The sequence below is a fragment of the Chaetodon trifascialis genome, chromosome 7 (genome assembly GCF_039877785.1).
Source record: "Chaetodon trifascialis isolate fChaTrf1 chromosome 7, fChaTrf1.hap1, whole genome shotgun sequence".
NCBI lineage: Eukaryota > Metazoa > Chordata > Actinopteri > Chaetodontiformes > Chaetodontidae > Chaetodon > Chaetodon trifascialis.
In genome coordinates, this window is record NC_092062.1 from 25,115,214 (window position 1) to 25,142,761 (window position 27,548).

Consider the following 27,548-nt stretch of genomic DNA (forward strand, 5'->3'; position numbering starts at 1 on the left):
TTTCGTGTTCTTCTTATTTTATTTATGTTTGCGTGGAACTGAAGACAGATGAATTTGCTTGAGGCATGAAAGACTTGTTTAAAATAAAAGAGCAAGCAAACTACATCATTGCAGAAATCCTACTTTCAATAAGTAACAGTGCTAATTTGCAGAGAGATTGCAAAACCCTGATCTGAATTATTGTGTCAATCGTATATGTAGAAAACAAAATCTCCAGAACGATAATTATGATCACCACAAAGTATAGGACATACAAATTTGCTTTACAACACACGGTGACAAAAGATTAGGTATTTGAAATTTCTACTTAAAAAAAAAGAAAGAAAGAAAAAAGTAAAACTCCCCATGAGGCGTTCAACGACAGAAACTAGTTATTGACTTTGTGCATGTGGGCAATTTAAGAATGCTAGCCAGCATATCTGGAACCTTCCACCATTAATTTGACAGAACAGTGTCTTAATAAAAGGTTAATGTGAGTAAGAATAGCCAGTTTACATACACAGGGAGCCCCAGTCCTAGCTTTTTATATTAATTACCAGAAATTTTGTTGACCTGCTTAGGTTTTGTTTTTGTTTTTGTTTTTTGTTTTTTAAATCAGCAGTATTTAATTTTGACTTTTTCAGTCAAATTTAACCCAAAGTTGGCTCATTTGTTAGCATTAACTTCAAACATGACTTGAGGCATAATAAGACAAAGGAATGCTTTCTAAAGATGTTATGCCAGTAAGGAGAAAAAGGAAGTTTAAGAGTCACTCAGCTGCAAATAAGAGATCATAACAATGCATGACTTTACATTACCACACACACTGGTAAGCGGGATCTGACTTCTTGCACAGCTTACACACTCAGACTTGCACAATACAGCATCATGGGTACGTCAGAAAAATGATCCAATGCATCACATCCGGTTCACCTTTTCTTAGCCCTGTGTCAGAGGCAACTTGAGGCTTCATTAACACGGTTTATTCAAATGATGTTTTGGCAGACAGTGTTATTTGGGTTCATTATAACTGCTTAAACTGCAATTACTCCTCATAGTGTAGTGTTGTCGTATTCATTTTGCCATTGCTGCTTATGAGCAGTGGACCCATATATGGAGTTAGCAGTTAGCAGACAGAGGCCTTCGCTGTATTTTGTGCTCCTACTGATTGTAAAACCAATAAGAAACACAGAGACACGCTGCTGCCTTGATGAACTTAATCCATCATTTTAAATGAGACTGCCTCAGTACAGAGTTGTTTCATAACATGCATTTATGAAGCCTTAGTCAGCGCACGTGTATCAAAAGTAATTTCAGTCTTTGAGAAGAGATCATCGCACATCTCCAGCTAGATTTTACTTTCCACTTGAGACTTCTATCGACATCAGCGCAGCCTGTTGAGGAGGAGAAAATCAGTGGACAAGCTGCATAATTGATGCTCAGCACACTTTCAGTGTTTTAGAAATCATTTCTTGCAGTGGTGAGTGGTAAGTAATTGTTTTGCATGATTCATTTACACGACAAAATTGTTTAGCATAACGTCAAACAATCCAACACACAGTACACCATAATCATACATTTGCATTTTCACGACATGTTTGTGTGAATGAAGCAGGTACAGATACGTGCTGAGCAGTCAGTCGCTGTTGTCTCATTTGAAATGACAGTGGAAGAAGCACAGCGGTGGCTTAATTGGTGGGTTGAGACTCTTTGTCTAACGAAGGAACGCCACTCCCTTACTGGCATATTTTTCACAGGCAGTGCGCCTCAGCCTGTAAAAACACTTAATGTCTTCCTGTCACACGGCTCTAGATCAGGGTTATCTCGGTCTGAACTTGGACACCAAAATTTATACAGAAAGCAGTAAAACAAACTAGCTGTGTGTTGAGTTTGAGACATGGCCATGGCCAAAAAGATGCTTTGGTTGCATTGTGGGTAACGTAGGATCCGGAGGCTTCTGAGCTTGGCCTCTGCTGCTCTGATTTTGACTGTTCTTTGTTTAATTCTGCCTCTTGTGAATCACCCAGTTTAAAGGAAACGCACTACTAAATTCCCTTTCAGTGGTTAATAAAAAGAATAGGTTCACACAGCAGCTATTACACTTTAAATCAACCGCAATCACAGTCGATAACAAGGTTACTGTACTCCCTGCATGTAAACGCACCCTCTGATTTGACTTTGACCATAGTGCACACTAGTCAGAGGTTGGTACACTTTACTGAGCTCATATTAAGACAGTGTTCAGTCAAAAATATTTGAATGATGTGTGACAAGGCTGTTTTTTACTTCCCACACTGGCTTTTATCCATATTTTAATACTTACATGTGTGCCTGCTGGTGAAACAGTCATGCAGGGTATTTACTGCACATCCCTTTTCCTCTCCATATACATCTGATTAATATATATATTATTGACACCATCATTATCGAGTTAGACTATTAGTGCGCCTTGATATTACATCACAGGTTCATCAAATGTCTTTGAATAGCACAACCAACTGGCTAGTCAGCATCACTTTTCGTCATTCAAACATCTGACGCATCTGTGAGAATAAAGCATCGACTTCTGATGCGCGAACTTCCCAAAGACCCCAGTGATCAGTGTCCTGTGATCTTTCAGCACGATTTGAACACACACGCACGCGCGCACACACACACACACACACACACACACACACACACATTGTCTGAAAGAGATAACACTTTGGCCGCTCGCTCGCAAGTATGTTGTGCTTTAGGTCAATCGGAGAGCTAGAGCCCACGCTTCGGGGAGGAGATGAGACAGACGTTTTGCATCAGCCACAGTGCAGGAAATTCTCATAAATCTCAACACGTTCTACTGTTAACTGGAAAATGCTGGACAGAAGCTGTGACGTTTCTCACAATGGATTGTGAGAAAGACCACCTGAATTTACAAAACCTCCCCTATTATTATCAAAGGTGATGGAGACTTTTGTTTCATTTATTACGAGAGGCTTCCGGGTCACAGCTCACGTCAAATGCAACCATGTGGAAATAAGACGCTGAGATGCGTTTCCATCTCTCGGCCTCAGTCGGCTATCTTCTCGGGATGTAATTAACCAAAAGGGAGAGAGGAGAGGTTTGCTCTCAGCTGACAGACACACATAAATAGAAGAGAACAAAAAGCGCGGTTACTCCTTGCCCCGATGCTTCGACTGGCAGCAGACACAGTGACAGTTACAAGAGGCAGATGAAGAGCAAGAGTGAGACGGATGCGAGCACTCAGATGTCTGCATCAACAACCACCATGAAAGCAGAAAACAACAACAACAACAACAACAACAACAACAACAACAAAAAAAAAACGTGGTCGCTGGTTAACGCTGCATGTTTTGGAGCTTGTGTACTACAAGCAAGGCTAGAAATTGAAATCAATTCTTTTACATTGTCCAGTGGGTCATGCTCTGACCCCAAAAAGTACCAGTTTTCCCAAATGATGGCGTGTGAAGGGGTGTCCCATGGAGGAGGGGCAGCATGAGGGGGAGCACTGGCATCGAGTGGTACATTATCTGTGACAAATCTGAGGGAATGAGACACAAGGAGTCATCATACGCGGGGTGAAATCCAGTCGAGGATGGAGAGTTATTACACAGTTTATGGGGCAGATGATGTGTCGGGGTTGCCACTGCGTCTCGCATAGCCGAGGGATCAGGGAAGGATCGCGATTCATTTGGCTTTGATTTCCGTGTAGTTGCTGCCGTCATCCCCCCTCCCTGAGGCCCCCTCCCTGGACCTGGCCCCGATAAACTCCAGAGCAGCGTAATTCAGCTCTTGCCTCTCCAGTCCTGCCATAGAGCCCACAGGTTGGTAATCCCCGTCTTCTCCCTGCAGACAGAGGGAACGATCAGCGGCACAAATCACTGGCAAGGTGCCGGCGACACCTCGGATGACAGAAAGAGTGCGACAGATGTTAGTGGTTACTGCTCGACAACTGACAAAGAGATTGAGATGTTTCCTGTTAGTTTGGCAGTTTGTGTTAGCAATGAGGCAGCCATGCAGAAGGCAGTTTTGGAAACAAATGGCATTGTACGGGACACAGAAGCGGAAATGCGAGGAGATGCATCTGTCGCTGCAACCTGGTATCACACCGAAGCGTGTGAGAGACCCGCAGGTCTACTGTGCCAGTGTCACGTTTTGCATCGCATGGGCGTGAAAAGACCGCAGTCGAGTTAGCGATGATAAATATGCAACGTCAGGTTCGACTTTCAAAATAAAGCTTGCTGAGGAACGTTTCAGATGGCAGATGCAGTTTGGTTCATGGTTTGGCTCCTGTGTGGACATCCTGTACTACATTTAGCGCTCTGGTCATTGTCGCACCTTCATACACGCATGTAGTTTTCACGCCAAGGTGAGGCAAAACGTGATTCTGGCACGCTGTCCTCTTGTGGTTCAGTGGGTCTATTACACGCTTTGGCTTGAGACTGGGCTGGTCACTGAGGTTTGTGTTTTTAATGGGGATTTGTTTAGGAACCTTACCGTGGTCTCCTCTAGAATGGAGTTAAACTTTGAGCCCAACAGCTCTGTCTTAAGCTGTGCAAGAGTTAGGGGAGAGAAAAACAGACAGAAAAACGCAGAGAAGCGATGAAAGCAAGAGAAAACAGTGTTTGGAAAGGTCATGGTTGGAGCTACTGGACTGCTGCTGGGAGAGATTCCTCCTATTACCTCATTTTCAGAGGTCAAACTGGGGTCTCAAAATTTACATCTTGTTGCATTACACAGAACTATAACCCCAAACAATGTGAGAATGGTCGTCCAACCCATCCTCCATCATAATCATAATCATTGACATCAGCATGTCTCACCACTTTCTTCCTCAGATTTTGTTTGTCCTTCTTGACTGCGCTGTAGTACAAAGCTGGGTTCTCCAGGACCACGTCCTGCCTAGGGTTGCCATTCTCTCTGGGGGACGGAGTCACATAATCAGACTCGGTCTCGACTGCCACTAACTTAGGGTGACACGCCAAGCCTGGGCATCCATTTTAAAACAACAAGCTCTGTAAGGTTATGTTGGAGGCCAACTGTGGCTGTGAGTGACGTGGTTATTTCATGGGTTTAGTCGCTGAGCTCACACCCACTTCAGGGGTGATGTGCCAGAGAAAGCTTGCAAATTTGGGGGTCCAAATATGCCTTGAGGCTAAAATAAAGCACCTTGGTTAAGAGGGCTACCTGGGTTGTATTTAGCATAGCAAGGATACAGAAGCAGTGTCAGAGCAGGGAATCGTGCCTGCAAAATATAAGGTTAGTCCAGCTTTCTAACCCACTCCACAGGGCAGCCAATGTGGATCTCCAAGGATTTGAACTTGTCCTGGCAAATAAACTGCTCTGGAGAAATGATTCTCACGTCCACATCAATCCCACATTCACTCATAAACTGTACAACGTGCGTCAGTGTGTTTTAGAATGGATGGCAAGGCTTAAGTGTTTCCTCGGATTTCAGAAAATGCTTCGTGAGGAAAATGACTACGTCTGCCTCGCGTCGGCCTCTCCATTAGTTTGTCATTTATACTCACTTCTTGTTGTTGTGGCCGACGTATCTCACTGCTGCGATGATGAAGGCTATGACCGCCACTCCTCCGATGGTGCCAACTATAACTGCCATCATGTACTTTTCTGAAAATGAAGGTGATCAAAAGGAAAAATAAGGGTATCCTTTTTTTTTTTTTAGCTAGTGATGCTAGTGGTGAACATATTGAACTAAACACAGAAAAACGGTGCACAAAAAGACGTTATATGAAGAAAACAAGAGCTTAAACCTCCATTATGTAACACACCAAAAATTGAGGGATTGCTCACTTCATCACAGGATAATTACATCAATTTAGGGGAAGAAGCTGTTTGCTTGGCCAGTAAAGGAGACAATACATAGGAGGAGGAAACATCTGTTAATTATGTCCATCCTGTATTTTCATGATGATGAGAGAATCTAAAGGATAAGGCTCACAATAATCTAAATTTTTGTGTTTGTCATGATCCCCTGAATCTCACAAAGTGACAAAAACCAACAATGTCTTCTGGAGGTTTCACAGCAACTTCACAAGAGCAGACAGTTTGCAGGAGGTATGGGCAAAATGAAAAGAAACACATAATCCTACAGAGCAGCTAACGAGGAGTGCGATTATGATTGCCAAAGACAACTAATGGATATGTGAGAGAGTAGAATAAATGTCGCTGTCTATGGTGCCGATGCAACTGTCACGAAGTCGCTGTCTTAGTGACTTTGTTTTGCACTAATAACTGACTCGGGCCTCTGACTGTTTGTTTGTGCATTGTAAGGTCTAACAGTGGGGTGAGACTGCACGACTTGAGCATGCTTTGCCATTCCGAACATTAATAAGCTGCATCGGGTGACAATTAATTTATTTAACTGAATTTTAAGTGTCATCATTAACATGTACAGTGAACAAGCACATTGTGTCATGGCAGTCGTTTGACATCTAAATCCACATTACATTGAACTATTCAGTTTGAATCCATTGTTGCATTCAAAAGTCAGATGCAAAAAAAAAAGAAAAAAGACTGATTGTCCGGCCCGTCCATAAAAGCCGAATTCCCAGCCAGTTACTTCCCACTGGCGCCGGGACTGAAATAGCTGCTTCATGAATTCAGAAATTCATGCACAAAATGTTGCACAATGTCAAGTTATGCATTTGGTGTTAAGGCCTCTTAGTCCGTATCTGAACAAGTCAAAGTCCTCTATCCAGCTGATGGCACTCCTACCACGTCCATCTGTTCCTACTTATCATGCAACAAAAATACATAGTTTCATTTCTTAAAAGGCTTAATGACCCCCTGTGACAGCTGGGCACTCTCGGCAAAGGTCACTCAAACATGAAGAAACAGTGCATTTATTGGTTACTTTTTTTCCTGTCGATCAAAACAGGTTTAAGTTACCGCAGCAGAGCAGTGTGTATGGGATCGTCTCAAAACAAACTGCAGTGCCCACGTCAATGAAGGAAGACGTCGTCCGATGCACCTGTGCAGGTGACTCAGCCGTCACCCTGATGAACAGTTAGCTAGTCAGACAGTGTCACGAACCCTCTGACACCAAAACATCCACCAAAACTGCCATTCATCACTCACTGTGACTATCAACATAAATACCTGCACATTGTCATTGTATATACTGCTTATTGCTTCATCATTCTTTGTATATATTGTTTATTATTCCCTGTTTGTGCACACATACTTGGGCAGTAAAGCCAGTTCTGATACTGAATCTGATTCTGGTGTTTTGTTTTTTTTTCCAGACAACATTGGATGTCTATGGCACAGAGGAGGACTTGTTAGTGGATCAATTTCTTGTTGTTGACAATGAGGAAAATGTGGAATTTCAACGTACTCTTTAAATTTTAGTGTCATATTGATATACAAAATGATAGGCTGCATTAACACATGAGAATGTTGTTAGAAAGATGATGAAGAAGAGGCAGAAGGAGGGAATTTTCATGTGATTTTCCCAAACATGACAACAAGAAACAAAAGTAACGATCAGCTCAGGTGTACGGTTAGTCTCTACTCACTCTCCTGCTGTAGCTCCAGCAGCACGCTCTCTCTTCCGTACACGTTGGAGATGCTGCAGTGGACGTTGACGGCTGGACCGTTGTCGACCCGCTCGCCTTTCTCCCGCAGCTTGATCATACCCGTGGAGGTGTGTCCGTCTGTGTGCGTGTAGAAGTTGTACCGGCCGTCTGTTTCGTTGATGGTGACGTTCAGGTCGGGCAGGTAGAACTCGATGGTGGGTTCAGGGTTTCCTGTGGCCATGCAGACACACTGGACACCCTCCCTCACCACTGTGCACTTTGACTCCTCCAGAAGGACCGGGGCATCTATCAAAGGAGGCAGGAGGGTAAGGAGCTGCAATAACAGCATTGAATATGACACATCAAACTGTTCTTACAGTTATGAATCATATTTAGGAGTTTTTCAAAAAGAGCTTAAAAGAAGCATGATATGCTTTTTTTTTTTTTTTTAATTTCCCACATCCATTGAGTATGGATGTGGGATATTTTTTCAATTCTGCAAGCTCCAAAAGTTGGAACAACAACTTTAAAGATGTCCGTTTTTTATTCTATGTTCTACTTTTTCGACACTACTGCTGAATGAAATGCAGGGCGGTGAAGCACTCACACTCGACGGTGATGTTGAGGGAGCTGCTGGCCCTTCCGTGCTCGTTCTCGGCCAGGCAGCGGTACTGCCCGTCCCCCTGCGGTGTGATCTCCACAATATCCAGCACTGACAGCTCATCTGCCGTGATGGTGCCCACCAGCTCCCCGTCCTTCAGCCAGGTGAGGGTTGGGGCCGGGCTGCCCTGGGTGCTACAGTGCAGGGCCAGCGAGGTTCCCTCTAGTACGGTTACGGAGTCATTTACCAGGGGCTCGCGGGGAGGGTCTGCAACAAAATGTACAGCAGTTCTGGAAAAAGTCTCTAAAAAAATTAAACATCTAAGGACAAAATGTGCAATAAATGATTTCTTTGGCCACTTGGGGGCAGCAGAAACAAGCTGTGAACACAACATGGACGTCATCACCTTTTCGGTTGATATGGTTTTCATTAATTAGCAGTCATGTGTCTGCTCACCTGGCTACTCTAAGCTCAGCATTCACTCTCTTTTTGGTCGCTACCAACTCTTGAGGGAAACATCTGCCTCGTTAGCTGCTAAATGCTCCACTATGGTCACCCGCTATTCCCCACCCCACTCTCATACAACATGCTAATGACTGGCAGGTTTTGCGTTCACATAGGAAAAAGTCAAATCATTATGCAAACTCAATCCACTTGATTTTTATTGAGCTATTTATCAACACTATTGCAAAAAAGTAAAAGAAGGTGGGGGGGGTGAAAGTGAAGTATTAAATCTTTAGATCCTTGTTTCATTTCTTGTGGTAAAGTTTAATTGGCAGTGGCATTCTAAGGTCACAATTTGATTGTTTCTTGTGTCTCTCGTGTTTGTACGAAACAAAAAAAAATACGTTGATTTATGATACTATTAGTTGTTATATGGATTTGGGACACAGCTCCGAATTTTCCACAATATAGCCCAATACACTTCTTTATTGTTCTGCCATTGCCTCCCTGAGGCTCTGAAGCTCTGCAGTACACACTGATTTATTGGTGAAGCAAGGATAGTTTGGAAAACACTGAGCATACTGTACAAATCAACAGCAGCTAGTGGATGATTTGAGGCTTTTATATTTGCTCTCTGTTGACTGTAGCTGCTGTGAATCCAGGCCAACATCAGCTGTCAATCATGGGTGAGCGTTTGATAGTCAAAGCATTTTCAGTGGACGGTTCCTTTATTGCTTTTTGATGGAGAATTGAAGATAAATTATTTGAAATCATCATCTAAACTCCCAGTTTCTGACTACTTACTAATTATATGCAGAATGTACAATATTTATGTTGTAACTGGGGCGCAGCTACTGTCTCAGGGACTCACACTTGACAGCCAGGTACAGTGAAGTGTTCATGATGCCGTAGCCATTGTCCCCAACGCAGGTGTAGATTCCCTCCTGTGCAGGCGTCACATCGTCCAGGGAGAGGGAGACGTTGGACGCCGTGTCCCACAGAAGCTCCTGGTCTCCGAACATCCAGGAGATCCTGGGAGGAGGGTTACTGTCCACCTCGCAGTGCAGCATCACAGAACTGCCCTCCATCACCTCTGACGACACGTTCACCCACACAGAGCGTGGGGCGTCTGGAGGGAAAGTAAGATGGATAATTAAATGTCTCAAGACGACGCTGAAAGAAAGTGTGTTGATCTTTCCTGCTGAAACAATATGCAATGCAGCCCATAAAATCAACAACACAATGATGTATTTGCATTTCTGTTTTGATATTTGATGCAAACTTCAGGAACCTTTTGTTGAAGAACAATAATAGGGCTACATTTCCGATATGGATAACGTAATTTGGATGTGCACACCCTCAAACAAAAGCTCAGATTTGTCCTGAGCCGATTAGTGTATGGTGTAACACCCAAATAAAACCCTAATTCCAAAAAAGTTGGGATGCTGTGGAAACCAAAATGAAAACAGAATGCAATCATTTGCAAACAAACAGTGTTTACAAAGTGTTCCCATGCAGTAAAGTCCTTTATACAATCATGTGTTCACAAAGTGGTGAACCTCGCTCCCTCCTTGCTGGTGAACGGCTGAGCCTTTCCGGGGTGGCCCTTTCACACCCAATCATGATACTCTCACCTGTTACCAATGAACCTATTTACCTGTGGAATGTTCCAAACAGGTGTTTTTGGAGCATTCCACATCTTTCCCAGTCTTTAGTTGCTCCTGTCCCAACTCCCTCATGAAATGTAACAGCTTTGATGACCCTGTGTAGCACCATCAAATCAAATCCTGTACAAGTGCACTCTGCATTAATGCCAATCAGTAAATACTAGCATTCTAACACACTAAACTAAGATAATGAGTAGAGTAAACATTACACCAGCATTATTATTATTCATCACCATCATCATTGTGAGCATGTTAGCGCGCTGACATTAGCATTTAGCCAACACTACAGCCTCACTGCCCCCAACTGCCATGTTTTGCATCTGGGTTTCTTGTGTTTTGCAGAAAGCTGTGGAATACTATTCTGAATATATGCCTCTACATTTCCTACCCTACACAGAGTTGCTGTCAACTGAAAGCTAGCTTAAGCGTTAGCTCCAAGCCTTTTTTGGAATTTAAATGATGCATGAAGCAAAGATTAAAGAGGTTGCATTCCTGTCTGGGCCACCTTTGAGTCACTTCCTGGAAGCCACTCAAGAGAGAAATTTGCTGTATAGAAATTCATAATAGGGCGGCACGGTGGCGCAAACAGGTAGTGCGCGTGCCTCACAGCAAGAATGTTGCCGGTTCGGTTCCCGGGTCGGGCCTTTCTGTGTGAAGTTTGCATGTTCTTCCCCTGCATGCGTGGGTTCTCTCCAGGTACTCGGGCTTCCTCCCACAGACCAAAAACATGCTCATTAGGTCAATTGGTGACTCTAAATTACCCCTAGGTGTGAGTGTGAATGGTTGTCTGTCTTTGCATGTTGCCCTGCAATCAGCTGGCGACCGGTTCAGGGTGTACCCCGCCTATCGCCCGTTGAAGCTGGGATAGGCTCCAGCCCCCCCGCAACCCCGAAAGGGATAGGCGGTATAGAAAATGGATGGATGGATAGAAATTCATAATTGCGGCTGGGACTCCAGTGTCAGACACAACAGTCCCTTTGTGACTGTAGATAGAGATGGGAAAGCATCATTATTACTTACTGGCTTTATAATGTGAGGGGCTTTTTAACTTACACTTGATGTCTAGAGAGATGAGCCTCTCATAGACCAGAGTGGTGTTGGGGTAGTAGACTCTGCAGCCCAGGAGCTGCCCGTTGTGCATAGGTCTGGGTGTGAAGGTGAGGGTGCTGGAGAGTACAGCTGTGTTGCTCTCCTCCAGGTAGTCAGAGCTAAACTCCGGGTCGGGCAGGTAGTCGGTGTACATCCACTGGATCTCTGGAGTCATGTCGGGGCAGTTGTCTGGAGCATAGCACGTCAGCTCAAGACTCTCATCGCTGACAATCTCCTCTGGGACGTCGATGTTGGGTTGATCTGGAATACAAAGGCATTATTGGATTTCTTTAATAATAAGAGGAATTTTATCTTAAGATGCAGCTCAAGGTTAAGCAGAAAACCAGAGCAAAGACACTGTGACAATCAATAAAATATAACATAAACCATAAAAAATTTAAAAAATAGCATCAAATCAATGAAATGAGAATGAATTAAAAAAAACATAAAAAGCTATTAAGGCAAGGTTACCCTAAATTAAAAGCCAGGTTACATGGAGATGTCTTTGAAATGTCTTCTTTAAAATAAATATCAAGCTTGCCATACAGTAGATAGTGTGAACTGAGCTGGTCATTAATTATTTATAATGCTATAACTGAAAAATGGATAAAACATGATCATTGCTTGCCTGGTCGAATGAATCTTTGCAGCCATTGTGCTGAAGTGATTAAATCTGAATCTAGTGAATCTATGGCCCCGACCATGACTCTGAAATATCAGTAGCCTAATGTGCTATGTATTGATTAATCCGTGGAGCTGTCCTTGGTGCTGATGAACCATGAACCATCTTCCAGTCTTTGTCCGGGAGGCAGACACTGTCTCTACATTTAAGAGTAGGCTTAAAACTTTCCTTTTTGATAAAGCTTATAGTTAGGGCTGGCTCAGGCTTGTCCTGGACCAGCCCCTAGTTATGCTGCTATAGGATTAGACTGTCGGGGGACATCCAAAGATACACCGAGCTCCTCCGTCCTTCTGTCCCTCTCCATCCGCACGCTCTCATGTCCTACCACGGCGTGTTACTAACTTAGCTCCTTCCCCGGAGTCTCTGTGCTTTGTCGTCTTGCAGGTTCCCATGGACAGTGGCTGAATCTGGATTGTGGATTTCAGCTGCGTCTCCTGCCTTGGCCCTGCCTGACATCCACTGCAACTGCTACTGCTGTTATTACATCCACTGTCACTGTTACTGTGACTGCGTGTCTGTCTCTCTGTCTCTGTCTCTCTCTCTGACTGCTTTTCTGTCTGTCTGTCTGTCTGTCTGTCTGTCTGTCTGTCTGTCTGTCTGTCTGTCTGTCTGTCTGTCTGTCTCTCCCTCTCTTGCTCTTCCTCTCTCACCCAACCGGTCGAGGCAGATGGCCGCCCACCCAGAGTCTGGTTCTGCTCGAGGTTTCTGCCTGTTAAAAGGAAGTTTTTCCTCGCCACTGTCGCCAAGTGCTTGCTCATGGGGGAATTGTTGGTTTCTTTGTAGATAAAAGAGCTTGGTCTGTACCAGCTCTATATGGAAAGTGTCCTGAGACAACTTCTGTTGTGATTTGGCGCTATACAAATAAAATTGAATTGAATTGATGCAGTGGACTGATTTGTAATTGTGCCTTTTTCTCTCAATCTCACCCTTCTGTCACTTTCGTCTTAAACCTATGATATCAAAGTGACAACCAGCAACATGTAGTCACAGAAGAGAGAGAGGATCATGGAGACACACTGCCGCCTGTAGTGTTCCTATAATATTCCAATGATCATGCTCCCACTGAGCCGTCCCCCTGTTAAAGGTTAACAAATAACCAGCTGATATTAGCTATAAACTGATTTCATAATGATTATTATATTGGTAACAGTTTAATGTATATTCCACTCTGATCAGTGACTTACCCAGAACTTTGAGCTCAGCGTAGTCTGGGAACGTATACATGTTGGCTCCGCCGAGGTCGGCGCGAAAGTAGTATCTCCCTGAGTGCTCAGTGCCGATGTTGTTGATGAGCAGAGTGCAGTTCCTCTGGTGCAGGTCACCCAGCAGCTTGGTGCGGCCCTTGTAGCTCTCGTGCACGACGTCTGTGCGCGTCTTGAAGACAACAGGAGGGAAGAGTTGAGGGTACGGCTGGCCGAAGTACCAGATGCCGTGAATGCCACGGTACGGCCTGATACCAGACGGATACATGAACGTGCACGGGATGACCACACAGGAGTTTGTCATGGCCGAGATGTCCCGAGGTACCCAAACGTTCCACTGGCAACTGGCATCTGCGAGAAGATCAGTTGAGTTGAGTGAAATATGGTTACAGAGTGGAGAATGCAAGAATATGTCTACTCAACCATGAAACAAAGAAGAGGTACAGGAATTTATTACCATTGATGATCAACAGCAGTGGCAAGAGCAGCTCCAAACACCACATGGTCTCTGCTCAACGCTGGACCATAGACCTCTGGAACACACAACATCCTGTCAGTTACAGCACATGCATCATCAGGAGAAAAAAAAAACCTCAAATGTTGTTTACAGCATCGGTGCTGCTGCGTGACTCAGACACTGCATCTACAGTATCTGTGACAATCACACAAACACTCGGAGATCATGAGACTTACATACAGCATGGTACCCAAATCAGTTTTTGAATAGAAAAAACTAATTAAAAAAACACAATGAACAGCAAAGCAAGGTTGATGATGATACAAATTTGTTTGCAAATCACAGAAGTTGCACAATTTGTACACAGAGGAAAAATTTGTCTTTTCAGTGAATCACCAAATTTCGAGTTGGGCGATGTTTGCATGACAACAGCTTTTCAATTTCTCTCCAAAATGAACAATTTTTTTGCAATATCTAACAAGCGATTCTAATTTCATATTTCAATAACTCATCAAATCTCATCAGCACTCATCTTAACACAACAGCTCATTTCATGCCTGAGATATTACTAAGCTGGTAAAACACCATCGCCATTAGTCAAAGACTAATTTATCTCCAGAAACACCTCCCAGCAGACACTGCAACAACAGGTCGAACAACAGGAGACACACAATGGAACATTTTTTCTTCCTCGGTTATTAGATACATGTCTCTTTTGGAGCACATTATATACTAAATAACTGGATCAAGTGACTGAAATGTTGCATGTTGCAATGCCAAGTAAACAACATAACACCAGAGATGGTCTCCTGTAAAAGATGGTGCCTGAAATTCTTTAAGCGTCAGAGCTCTCTTCACTGAGATGGGAATTAGATATGGTGGCTAAATGCTAATTAACATTCCTCATTTAAAACATGTGAAGGGCTTTGAATGTGTTGCAGTGTATTTCAGTGTATTTAACTTAGCTGCTTGTATTTTGAACTCTAGCTCAGGCTAAAATTTGAATGGGTAGCTACTAGGCAAATCAGCTGTTTAGATTTAGATAACTTCAGCTATAATGCTCTTTTTTCTCTTTCGGTATTAATCAACATCCTTCCTAACTGGCTTTCAGGCAGCTGATGCTGATTCAAATCCAAAATGACACTGAATGTGTTTTGTGTCAAAGCAACAAAAACAGTTTTCATGGCTTGGCCCACATGTGGGCTTGTTGTGTGAACAGTGTGAAGACTTAAAAAAGGAACAAAGGAAAATGCTTGTTAGTAGCTTTGTATAAATAACTGTGCAGTGACTCGTGACTGTGGTTTTACCTTGAAATGCTGATGTTGGAAACAGACAGACGCTCTGCAGGACAGCTAGTCAGCAGCTCCACTAGAGGGTGTTCACTCACACCCAGACAGCTGAACAGCCTTCTTCTCTGTAAAAAATAAATAAAAAAACACTAGTGACATCAGCACCATCAGGCAATGACATCACTCAGTAGCAAGTCACACAAACTCAGCGTCAGTCAGCACCTGTTCGCTGCCTCTCAGTGGAGTCACTCATTACGGCCGCCATACGTAAGCTCGTCCAATGAATGACACTCACTGTTGGCCGAGCGCTGACACGACGCCAAACTCCAGTCACCGCACATCATGTCATCAGTGGATTACTGATACTATTTGGCTGCAGTGGAAAGAATTGAGGAGGTGTGGAGAGACTGATAACCACTGTGATGACAACGTACATAAACAAACGCTGCTGAATTTATTGAGAAGAGGAAGAGGCACATAAATAATTTAGCATAACATCTCACTGTAAACAGTTTTACTCAATTGATATCTTTATTAAATGAGATATTAAATGTGTCGTCTTGGGTTGTTTTTGTTGGCTTTCTCTCTATATATTCATCGTTTGGTATATCAGCTCTTTCAGTTTTGATTTCAATCTTATCAGAGTCAATCAGGATGATATATCAACCTTACTTTCACCTGTCACTTAACAGTAACATTAATGCTACTAATAGCCAGAATACTTTAATGTCTCTATGTAAATTAGTCATTTAACATTGAGGCACTGTGATATCTCTGTCGTTCTCGTAGCCACGTGCAATAGGTGTAAGGATGAGTGATGTGTAAATGTGTGATTGGTCCCCCTGCTGAAGGAGGAGGAGAAAGCCTAACCTGTACATGTATTTCCCTTGAATTGAACAAATGTAGACCTCATTACGATGACTTTGAGATAAATTTTCCATAGTTTGCTTCAGCGGGTAGCGCAAATAACTTTTACTCGAAAACAATCCCAGACAGTAACAGAATATTAAACTGAAGTTGTACGCTGGCGCTGTGCTGCTGCTGCTTCGGCATCGAAGGTTGAGTTTAGTGGCTTTACATGATCGTCATAGACCAGTTTTTGTCCCACAGGGTGAACTATAAAAAGAAAACTGACCGCCCCTCTTACTGAGTCACTCAGAAAAACAATCTTCACACCATGCTTGCCCCTACTTCACCCCTATTTGCTGATAAGTGACGAGACACATTGAGAATTTTGGAAATAAATTACATCCAGTAATAATAACAATGATAAGATTCTGGATCTGTGCCTCTGCAGTCCCGTGCTCGCTCTGACTGATAGCTAATTTGTTTATGCATATGAATGATATCTCCCAATATTACACTCTATCCCGACAACCTGCTTCCACACTGCACACGCTAACAAGTCTGGGTTGTTAATTTACACGTTTAGATGTTTCATGCAATGATTTTTGCTGTGAAGAGAATTTAACATATGCAGGCTGGTGACTCTGTGAAATTACACTCGACAGTCTGCAACAGGCAGCAATGCAACATCTATGAAACTCGTCAGTGTAATGTAATGTCAAAGCTTAATCCATCATTCTCGAGTGTTTAGTTTCTATTTTCAACATACTAATTGAGCTTTTGCTTTTTGCTTCATGCTTCTAAAGGAATCTGTAACTGTCCAAATGCTCTATAAACAAAATCATCATGATGACTATTGCTTGTGCAGTGTATGTAGATCGAATATATGCAGGAGTCGGAGCAGAGGATTTAGCCTCATGCTGCAGCAGCCGGTGTGTGCAGATGGCAGGCCTAAGAGTGGATTCTGTTCTAGAGCTTCGTGATTAACACATCACAACATCCCCCAAAGAATCCATGACCAATATTAGCCATGTTGACGGGGAAAAGTGAAAAATGATGTTGACTTTGCAGGAGGCTGTGGATTTCTCCTGCTGCTCATCATGGCCGAACAGTTACAAAGTCATATATATATTTGAATAATTCAAGGAACCTACTTGGTTATTAACTACCTTCTACTCCCCCATTTGCCACCCTTCTTTAAACCTGCAATAACTATCATTTTAGCCACTTGGGGGCATCAGAAACAAGTTCATCTTTTAGATGATATGGCTGACTATAGCAAAAAGCTGCTGTGTACGCAACACTATGCTTCATCCGGAGTCATGTTTGTGTCCACCTGCCTGAACGTAAGCCCAATAATCACTCTCTTCTAGCTCTGTTTTAGGTCTCTACCAATCTTGGAACTCATCAGCTATTGTCAGACAACGATAGAGCCTCAGGGGGGGCAGCGGCCAATATTTGGGGGGTAATGGATAATGGATATTAGGGCCAAGACTTCCTCTTCCGTGTGCCTGTCCTTGTTTGTGGTCTGATGGTCTGATTAGCAACTTGAGATGCAAAGACAACATTTTGGCTAGTCTCTATAATCATATATTTTCATATGAATGCACATCATTTTTTAAAAAAGTGAATAATAAGGTAGATCATTGTATCAGATATATATATAGATATATATAGCTGATGGGCTCCAAGACTGTAATTCAGCCAATGCACACCAATACACGATTGGTCAATACTACTCAGAATGGACTTTTAAAGGAAGCCACAATGCTTCCAAATCTAATTTTTAGAATAACGATGCATCGAATGACAACGTGAAAGGGGTCGCTCGTAGTCCTGCGACTTTATTGTTTTTATTCCCTCTCACCGCTCTCATAGTGTTGCTTTCAGCCACAGCTGGCAGCAGCTAGAAAGCACTAAAAACTCTACCTGCTCAGCACCAAACAGCAGACAGACACAAGCAGCAACTATGTGATGGACAGAGTGGAAGATGTCGTAAATAAATACCCAGATATTTTCCTCAAGATGATAGCCGCTATAAAAATAAACAATTCAGATTGAACGGGGTCACGCTTCCAGACGTCTTGGACCATTATGACACACTGTCGCCTGTGACAATCCTAACTTTTCTCCAACATTGCGTCAAACTTCACCATCTGCACTGCAACAAAAGGCCAAGAGCCGTGCGAGTGCGTCCAGGCAGAGAGGCCGTCCATCAGCAACGGCAGGAGAGAACAGAGCCGGGCAGCCAGGCAGGGCCACTGACACCACCACCGACCCCAACAACAACGGCCTCATTGATGGGGCAGACAAACGGCTGGCACGGAGCACACAGCATACGTGTGCACGCTTAAGCACACACACGACACGCACACAAAACACTTGCCTCATACCAGCCTCAGCACCAGGCTCCTGCTCCCTCTCAGTCCTGACTCCTTCTTCTGCTTCTTCCAGTTGTCTTTGTTCTCCCTGAGTTGGTCGTCTTGCTCTGAATCCTAGATGTTATGGAAAAGGGTGGAAAAGGGAGATAAAGAGAGATGTGAGAGGGAGACAAGGGGAAGGGGAAGAGAGGGGGTCTGTACGAGCAGCGGTTTACATGTATCGTGGGCAGCTCTGAATATGCGTTCAGGCATTTCTGGAGCTGTTCTTTGGCCCACACAGAATTCCTCTCCTCTGTTCCACCATTTCCCTGAGCCGTCCGGTGTGTCTCAACGCCTTCAACTCTGGGATTTGATCACACTTCCCTCTGAGGTCAAAGCAAAACATGGTAACATCAGTGGTGCCCAAGACACGAGGGCAAACGCTGCGTGGTGAAGGAATGACGATTCAATGTAAGTAAGGCTGCATTAGAGCAGCATACGGAGAGTAGGAGGAACACTGAACTTGTGAGATGAATATGGTTACGTAAAGATTTAGATTAGCTTGATGCAGATTTTGACGGTAGAAAGGTTCATTTGTTTAAAATCACCACCAGAAAAAGAGCCTAAATCACACAATTAAACTCCAGAAAGCCTGCGAATCTGCAGCCATGCCTCGATGAATATGAATTTCAGAAAAAGGCTTCAGGGCACCATCATTGATCTTTCAAGCTGTATGCAGATCTAATATTTTCCCTGCTGAGGAATGTTTGTGGGCGAGGAGCTCAAGCATGAACAAGCACTGGTTAACATAGAAAAGTAACAAAGGCAACTTATCTATCCAATTGGCACTTTTTTCCCACCCTCATTGTTACATGTAGGGTGAGTCACTGTGTCCAAAAGCCTTTAGGCCATCGGCCAAGTGATGGCATCGACCAGCCGTGGATAACCTCAAGGGAATCCCTCCGCACACAGTCTGGAGAGGGGCTGAAGAAGAGAATGCTGCATTGACGCTCTGAATCCGTGTACAAACGAATACGCGGCGTGCCATACCCCCCCACACACAAACACACTTGCAGCATAAGGCATGCCAACACGCTCTTCAGAGTGGGGGGTGCAGCTATGTGACTTTCCTCTGCATCCCCTCTGTGCTGCTTGTAAGCTCAGCCGGCTCCATTGTCCTGCTGGGACTGGAGTCATTGTATGCGCAGTACGTGCACCTTAAATGTGCAGGAGCAGGCGGCGTGAGCGTCTAGCTGAACAGAATCACGTCATGTTCCTTTCTGTGGTCTTTTATCACAAAGATTGAAGGAAAATGGAGAGAGAAATGACAAGAAATAGCATGTTGGAAAAGTATAATAAGCAAAAAGACAAAGCTTGCTCAGCTCGGACTTAAGATAAGATAAGATAAGATAAGATAAGATAAGATAAGATAAGATAAGATAAGATAAGATAAGATATACCTTTATTAGGAAATTTCAGGTATTACAGCAGCAAAAGTGGATAGCAAACATAGAGGGCATCAGTAAAATATGTAATCTAAAAGTACATCAGCGCCTATTTATCTTCATCTGATCTTTTACCCACTGTGTGCAGAACCTTCTTTTCTAATATCTAAGGTAATCAAACCTAGACATAATTACTTATTCCACATCACGCTTCAGGGAAACAGATGCCATCTGAACAATCATCTCTGCTAAATCAGGCCACGACACCTTTTATGAGTCATTTTACATTATTGAAATTGCTCCCACAAACCAAAAGGCTCACACAAACAATCGACTGTGCCAAGAAGAACATTTTCATTGTGAATATCGTCTGCGGCCCGTGTACAAGAGCGTCGCCGTGGCTCCTGGACAGAATGGGAACCTTGTATGCAGAACACTGCCCATTGTGCAAGGGAGAAACTGGAGGAATTTTTCCGGAACAGGCCCGCTCACAGCTTGCGCTTTGCCGTTTGCCTGTGACGCGCGTTGGTCCACCACAAGCTAAGGCCCCCACTAAAATACTCAGAGGAGCAGATGGTCTTAAAACATGACTGCTCCCCCTCCCACACATGGAGCGCTGAGCTGCGATGAGCACAGCGCACCGACGCGCACACACATGCACACAAGATACAAACATAAACACGGATTTGTGCCAATATCCAGTCACACAGTCTGTCCAAGGTTCTGCAGAGAGCGCTGGCATAAATAAAAGATTCAGACTGGACTTCGAGGTTATCAAAGAAAAATAAACCATGGCTGCTTGCCTCTTATAGGTACTTTGAATTGTATGCAAGTACTTCTTTTTTTTAGGGTATTTTTTATCTATAATATGAATCTGTTTGCACTTCCTTCCTATAGAATATATTTCTTCTCCTTTATTATCTATCAAGAGTGTTGTTCTGGGCATTTGCACGGGTCTGTGGGTGTGCATTTTTTCCTCATCTTTAAGAGACAGATCACATTTTAGGAGTACCGTACCAAGAGCGCATGAAGCGAGCACGATAACAGAATAAGCCACAGCTGGCAGATCACCGACATAAGAGGAGCACCGGTAGCTTATTTCGATCTTTTCTACCTGGCAAAGCCGGTTGACTCTGGCAATCCCCGGCCCAGTGGGCAGATGGTCAGCCACAGGCCTCCTCTCTCATTACAGCGCTCTCCCTTCCGCTCTGAACAAAGGGGGGTGACAAACAGAGCCGTCACCTGTTCAGCCACACAGACAGATAAAGTGTGGCCCTAACCCAATGCTCCCCGAAACACCGCGCTTGACTCGCTCTCGCAAACTGGAAAAGTGAGGATGAATCCGCTGGCCTCTGTCCTCCCATCACCACTGCTCTGATTCTGCATGACACATAATTAAAAATATAATGTTTGGCCCGATGGGACTCGAGACTGATCTACTGTTACATTACAGAAAGTGATTCAAATCAGAAGCTTAAAAAAGTGCCTGAAATCTTACACTGAAAGTCTAATTGGATGGAGAAACTTGCTGCACACGTCCACTGATTCTTACAAAATGCATTAATTGGCCTAAAGGGGAAGCAATAATTAAAGGTCAAAATCTGAAACTCAAATGTATCTCCGCTGCTGTGATTTAACTTAACCTGCAGGGATTATGCTTTTTGGCACTTTGATCTGCTTCAAAATTCACGAATTGGGCATTGATTAAGAATTAAAATCACACCGCAATGCTTTTTTTTAATGAAATGTATGTTTCTCTTCTAAAACCTGCATTTTTCCTGATGCAGAGAAACACCGTGGCTTCTGGCGCAGTCATTTAAGAAAACATATCTTTCACTCATTTGGCAAATGCAAACGACTTTGCCAGGTTTAGATTACTTGTAAAACTGTTTTGGTTGGCGCTGTAATCAGAGGCTCTTCTACCTGGCATCAGATGTCTGTCTGGATGTGCTAACACGCTCTGGCAATTACAGGGACGGCTCAGCGCTAATGGCACAGGCAGCCAAATCCGTCCAGTAATAATTGGCAGAGCTTTTAGCAACCCCTACTAACACCGAACAACACACACACACACACACACACACACACACACAAAACACACTCACTCACTCATGTGTGCACGCTTACACATCATCACAAACACGTTCACTCATGCACGCATTCATTAAGGCATGTGCACGCACGCACACACACACAGTGACTCATTACCTAACTCAGCCTAACTTGTGACTCGTCCAGCTCGGATTTTTCACTCGCTCACTCATCACATCATCTTTGAACGCTCACGCAAACAAGCGCACACTCACCCTGACTGTAGGTGTTTGACCTTAAAGAACAAAAATAGCAAAAATTAGATAGATAGATAGATAGATAGATAGATAGATAGATAGATAGATAGATAGATAGATAGATAGATAGATAGATAGATAGATAGATAGATAGATAGATAGATAGATAGATAGATAGATAGATAGATAGATAGATAGATAGATATTTGTCCTCCTCTATTTGCACAAATCTTCATCCCATTGCCAAAAAAGCCTCCAAATCCAAAAGCTCCCAAGGGCATAAAAGATTTCAAGTGAGAGAGAAAGCGCTGCTGCTCACCTGTGCAGGTGACCCTGGCTGACCTCCGAGCGCTCGCCGGCTCCTGTATGAGCAGTTCCAGCAGCCTTCCCTCTACAACTCACACGCAAAGCGTTGCACCAGCCCGTTGCTAGCAAGACCTCTCGCCACTCTCTGTACCAAGCCCCAACGGTGGGGAATAAAGTGCCCACCCCACCACCACCGCTGCCGCCACCATCATCACCATCACCCCTCCCATATGAAAAATCAGTCCTTCAGTGTAGCAGCATTGTTCCGCGGCTTCGCCCCGAGGCTCAGCCATTCATAAATACACACGGGGCCACAAAGGGCCACACTGTTCCCCCTCGTCCCAACAAATATGGGTGAGGCTTTGAGCTCCGAGGCCTTTCTGTCCAGCGCGGCCAGTTGGTTTACGCTGGACGGAACTGAGCATATTTGATCATTTTGGATTAATGGACAGCACAGCCACATTTTTTTTGTTTTTGAGGTCAGTGTAACAGAAGGCAGGAAGTGAGTTTGGAGGGGGTGATGCAGATGGTGTGGAAGGGTAGGGCCAGTACGAGGGGCCTGAATCTGTATGCATGACTTGTAGCCAAATCCATCACTTTGAGTCTAAAAAACCAAGTCAAGGCTTCAGAGGTTAGAGGAATACAGAACCAGAACAGCGTTTCACCCCAGTGACCACAAATCTGCCTTTCAGAGGGTTGTGGTTTCTATTTTTGAGTGTGTTTTCCCACCTGCCAGGCAGCTACAGATTTCCAATCATTTCATTACCAAATCAAAATTAACTTGAAAGTTTCTGGAGTCTGTTTTTACTGAGGTCATAGTCATGCAGTCACGCTATTCTATGGCATGATTTCTTCTTTACAGTCACACTTTGTGGCTCCAGCATCAAGCTGCAGAGTTCAAAGCCACACCTCAATGCAGCAATACCGTAAGTACGGTTTCATAAGAGATCCAAGATACCAGATAATATATTAATTTCTATCATTAAATATATGTTATAGAAAAGACTGAAAAACATCACACTACTGAGAGACCATCAGCTGCTTTTATACTCTGATGGAAAGATTCTTTCATGTCAGCAGATGACTCGGAGACGGTTTTATGGTTGCACAGATTATGACAACATAACAGGACATGCACTGACTTTGCGTTTTGAATTCGCATTTAATTAGAGGACGCTGAAGTGAAGCGTCCCTGTTTTGGCAGGTCAGTTATGTCAGAGGTTTAAGAAAAATGTAAGTTCCCTGGTAGTGAATGCACTTAGATGTTGACATGAGCAGTATTTATTATTTACATTGGAAATCCACAATTCCAATAACTCTGATATGACATTAACGCAGCATTAGGGCTACAGTAACTGTGACGATGCCATTGTTGAATACACATTAATGGCGACTTCATGTTTCAGAAAGAAACTGTCATCATCTTTGTGCCTATTAGATTAAAAATCCAAAATCTAAAATTCCAAATCTACAAAACTCAAAACTACTTTTGACCTTTGCACTGATATTGCTGAGGTTTATGACACCTTACTGTAAAGTCGTGGCCGGCACTCAGAGTTGTGCATGTTGTGTATGTTAGGGGTTGCGTATCGTTGTCTCCACTGAGTGAAGACGCTGCAGACTCCGCCTTGGTGTCCTTGAACCACAGAGTGAACTGAGGTCACTCTGAAGCTGCTTTTAAACACACTGATTTTATTGTCCTTTAGTTCCACTTTGCATACTTTCAGCGCTCCTTGTTTTCAACATGTGTTGAACGATAACAGTAATCTGGATACTTTAAGTGATGATACTGTGATTTTTAAAGCCTGTTTTGTACATCGCATTAGAGAATATGTCTGTATACACCTGCCAACTCATCCTTCCTACTCATACAACTGATAAAAACACATTATGAAGCCTAAATGCGGCATTAAGAGCGTTCGCACAGTTGCATGGTGCTGTGACCATGTCGTGAAACCCCAGGACTTGTCAACGCACCCCCTCCCTCCTCCTGACACAGGAGCCTTTTGTCTCCCGAGGCCTTCTGGGACAGAGCAGCTCAGCTCGAGCCTGACACCGCACAACACTGGGAAGTCGATGCACACAGATAATTGTCTTTTAATCACAACAATCCCCTTTTCTCTGCCTTCGCTCGATTGTTTCTGGCTCTTGTTCGACCTTTCTCTCTTGGATGTAACTCTTGTGGCTTTTAGCAGGTTCAGCCAGCCACATCGAGCTTGTGGCTTTCATGATGGAGCTAACAACGATGGGTCCCTTACAGGAGGGGACTCTGGGGCAATCAGCTGTTACTAAAATGATTAAATCTATTAAAGCATCTGTGTATAAAGCTCAAGCGTTAAACATTCATTGACGAATCTATTATCAAACCTGTCACGTCAACTGAAAACAGTACAAATACAATTTAATGTCTGACTTCATCAGCTTCATTGATTTTTGGAAACACCTGCTTATTCTGAATTTGATGCTGCAACCCCTTGAAACAAGTTGGGACAGGAGCAGCTAAAGACTGGGAAAGATGTGGAACGCTCCAAAAACACCTGTTTGGATCATTCCACAGGTAAACAGGCTCATTGGTAACAGGTGATAGTATCATGATTGGGTCTGAAAGAGGCATCCTGGAAAGGCTCAGTCATTCACAAATGAGGATGGAGCGAGGTTCACCACTTTGTGAACACATGATTGGATGAAGGATATGATCACATGGGCTCAGGGACACTTTGGAAAACTGTTGTCAGTAAACACAGTTTGTGTTTAGCTATGATTGTGCTTCCTGTCGTGGCGATGGCAAACGCTTCGCGCTGCCTTGGAGTGCGGCCGTTTGGAAAAGCTATTCCTATACAGTCGGACAACATCTAGTTCACATCCTGCATGTCCTGCAGCATGGTGGGGGGCGGGGCTCGGTTATACAGAGCCACCCTGTCTTTACTGGTTCCTCACTCTCCTGTTGGATTGGTTGCACACGTAGTCCTCTGATCCATCACAAACTGAGCAAGCTTCTAATCACCAAGAAAAATTAAAACACCCCTGTGAGTGTGCAGGGCCTTTACAACTAACGAAATATCTCCGAAATGCATTGTGAAGCATCTTCACACAGGCCTGATTAGCTGTTTAGCATCCTCATATTACAATTATTACTCTTACAAATAGATATATTCCTTCATCACTGTGCATCCTGCAAACAGCTGCGTGTAGTTTCCTTTTCTTTCTTTCAGTCACTTCCAAAACAAATGCAAACACCAGTCAGATCAAGATCTTTACATGAGAAGGGAGAAACACTACCACTCTTGTCCACAGGGGTCGCCAAAATCAAAACAAAATGAGAGTTCCTTGTAGTTGCTTTAAAAGTTTGAGACACATTCGCTTGCTGCTCTTAACCAAACAATGTTGCAAACACAATGCCGCTAAATAAAAAGCAAAGAATACATAAAACTGAGAATTTAGTCACTTTCTGGGGACGCTTGGTCGTCATTATCCAACTTTCAAATCCACAAAGCCTCTACCTTTGAAACAATTCTTGTCGCTGTGTCCTCAGAGTAAAACACGGCAGAATCCACGCAGTGTCAAAACACACAAACGTGCACTTACAGTGTTATGGTGTAGACATGTAGGGTGGTGTGGGGCAGAGGCGGTATGTGGGTGGGTGAGGGGGTTGTGGGGATTGTGCTGGACAGCGACGGGTGACAGGACAACACACTGAGAATGGATCCATTGTTCCTCTGTCCAGTAAAGTGGACAGAGGCAGTGGATGGCTGCCATTTGCATGACTATTGCATGCAATGTGTTTAACTGCTGCACCTAGAAGACGTTTACCAAAATCTTTTCATACTTCTTCACCATTGATTGGATGAGCAGAAACAGATGGAGACAAATTACCATCAGCAGCCACCCATGACAATGTGCATGCTACTCCACCCTCAGTCATTTCACTTATTTCTAAAGTCCAGCTCAGAGGGAAGCGGATTCAATTTGAGACTCAATTAAACATTTTAACTTGTCATTTCTTTCCTATCAGAATGAAAATGATAGTGTATATCTCCCAGTATCGACCAAATTCAGGGTTACATCCACAACCCAGACATGCTGCTGTCCCTGTGTTGCATGGGATTTTTACTCCCGAAGGTGCAACTAATCTCAAATTTGTCCTACTTGGCCTAAGTTCCCATAATGCGGTCCAACTCGGCGTGTGTTTAATATGCCACTCGTTTGTTTAAAACATATTTTCCCATTAAAGAAATTGAAATTATTGACAGTTATTTGATTCTGTTACTCCAATGACTGAAAAGCAGTGACAAGCCAGACATACAGTAATGGACATCTAGAGCAATGAGAGCAATGGCCACCTCCTATTTCGGCACAAAATGAATAAACATGGCTGTGATGGCAAAAAAAAGCTCAATATAATAAGTAGATGATAATTTGTTATGGTGAGAACGATATTTCCTTTAGTCAAAATGCTGAAAAAAAAAAAAAAAGTCTGTTCATCTAACAAACATAAAATGCACGAAACATGAGAAACAGCACATTGGTTATTTTCTCTGTATTATTCTCAGCTGTAATCACATGACACGATCGCATAAATATCATAAAAATACAACTATGTGCAAAGGTGCTGCTGACTCCAGACATACACCTCACTGCTGCCTATGACCACAGCATCAAACTCACTGCCATTCTGTTGCAAAGAAAAGATATAAAAATTAGGAATTTGAAGGGAACAGATGATGAGTTTTGACTCAGAGAGATGCAAAACCCAGCAGCTCGCTCAGATTTACATACGAGTGACGAACAGTAACTGCAGACGAGTGAATAGCGGAGCTCTTACCTTATCAGCTGATCTGAAGCCAGTGAGGAGCTCAGAGTCGTCTTCTCTCCTTCGGCATTTGCTTTCTCCGCTGCTCTCCCTCCTCCCTCCTCTTTCCCTCCATCAGCAGACTGGGTCTTTGGCACAGAGAACCTGTGACGGGTGGGGGGGGCTTTCAGGCTTTAGATGCACACATGATTTTCATTTAATTAAAGAATTAAAGGAGCATATTAGAAGAAACTCATTTTTTCGCAATTTGAGTCTCATTTTATAGTTTTTGAAATCAATTCTATTTCCAGACAGATTATCTAGAGCACTATGTGAATGTAAATGCCAGTAATAATCCATCATTGCACAAGAAAACTGTGTGCATGCTGAAAATAAAAGTGGCTCTATGCAGTCCTGCTGAGCAACAGGCCATAAGTCTCTTCATAATGGAAGCATAATCAAAAGATTTATGCAAGTTGAAAGGGAGTTTGTTAAAAAAAAAAAATCACTTTAACAATGATATATCTTACATTTTGTTGTCTTTTGAAAGGCAAACTCCATTC

General features: G+C 43.4%; 2 protein-coding genes across 8 annotated transcripts in view; both read right to left on the reverse strand.

Annotated features, from left to right (window-relative positions):
• mag (myelin associated glycoprotein) lies at positions 1-27,073 on the reverse strand. Of its 6 annotated transcripts, none has more exons than XM_070965694.1 (14): positions 27,019-27,046; positions 18,184-18,292; positions 15,174-15,324; positions 14,970-15,076; positions 13,663-13,738; positions 13,188-13,556; positions 11,286-11,582; positions 9,437-9,694; positions 8,128-8,388; positions 7,521-7,826; positions 5,511-5,610; positions 4,803-4,899; positions 4,477-4,530; positions 1-3,825 (listed from the first exon to the last, which is right to left on the reverse strand). In XM_070965694.1, exons 5-14 carry the CDS (start codon positions 13,706-13,708, stop codon positions 3,667-3,669), a joined length of 1,947 nt encoding a protein of 648 aa, XP_070821795.1. In that variant the 5' UTR covers positions 13,709-13,738; positions 14,970-15,076; positions 15,174-15,324; positions 18,184-18,292; positions 27,019-27,046; the 3' UTR covers positions 1-3,666. The 6 variants fall into 6 exon arrangements, with proteins under 6 accessions (XP_070821795.1, XP_070821794.1, XP_070821792.1 ...); XM_070965693.1 differs by lacking the exon at positions 27,019-27,046 and adding an exon at positions 22,210-22,334; XM_070965691.1 differs by lacking the exon at positions 15,174-15,324 and having other exon boundaries at positions 27,019-27,073.
• lsr (lipolysis stimulated lipoprotein receptor) overlaps positions 1-27,548 on the reverse strand; it is a 119,608-nt gene that overhangs the window by 75,656 nt on the left and 16,404 nt on the right. The gene's annotated exons all lie outside the window — the stretch shown is intronic.

Excerpts from the sequence above, each read along its gene's own strand:
- mag (XM_070965691.1), bottom strand. The coding sequence starts at position 13,708 with ATGTGGTGTTTGGAGCTGCTCTTGCCACTGCTGTTGATCATCAATG. Across the intron at positions 11,583-13,187 it reads CGCTGAGCTCAAAGTTCTGG|ATCAACCCAACATCGACGTC; the intron begins GTAAGTCACTGA and ends TTTGTATTCCAG. Across the intron at positions 8,389-9,436 it reads ACTGTACCTGGCTGTCAAGT|ACCCTCCCCGCGAGCCCCTG; the intron begins GTGAGTCCCTGA and ends ATTTTGTTGCAG.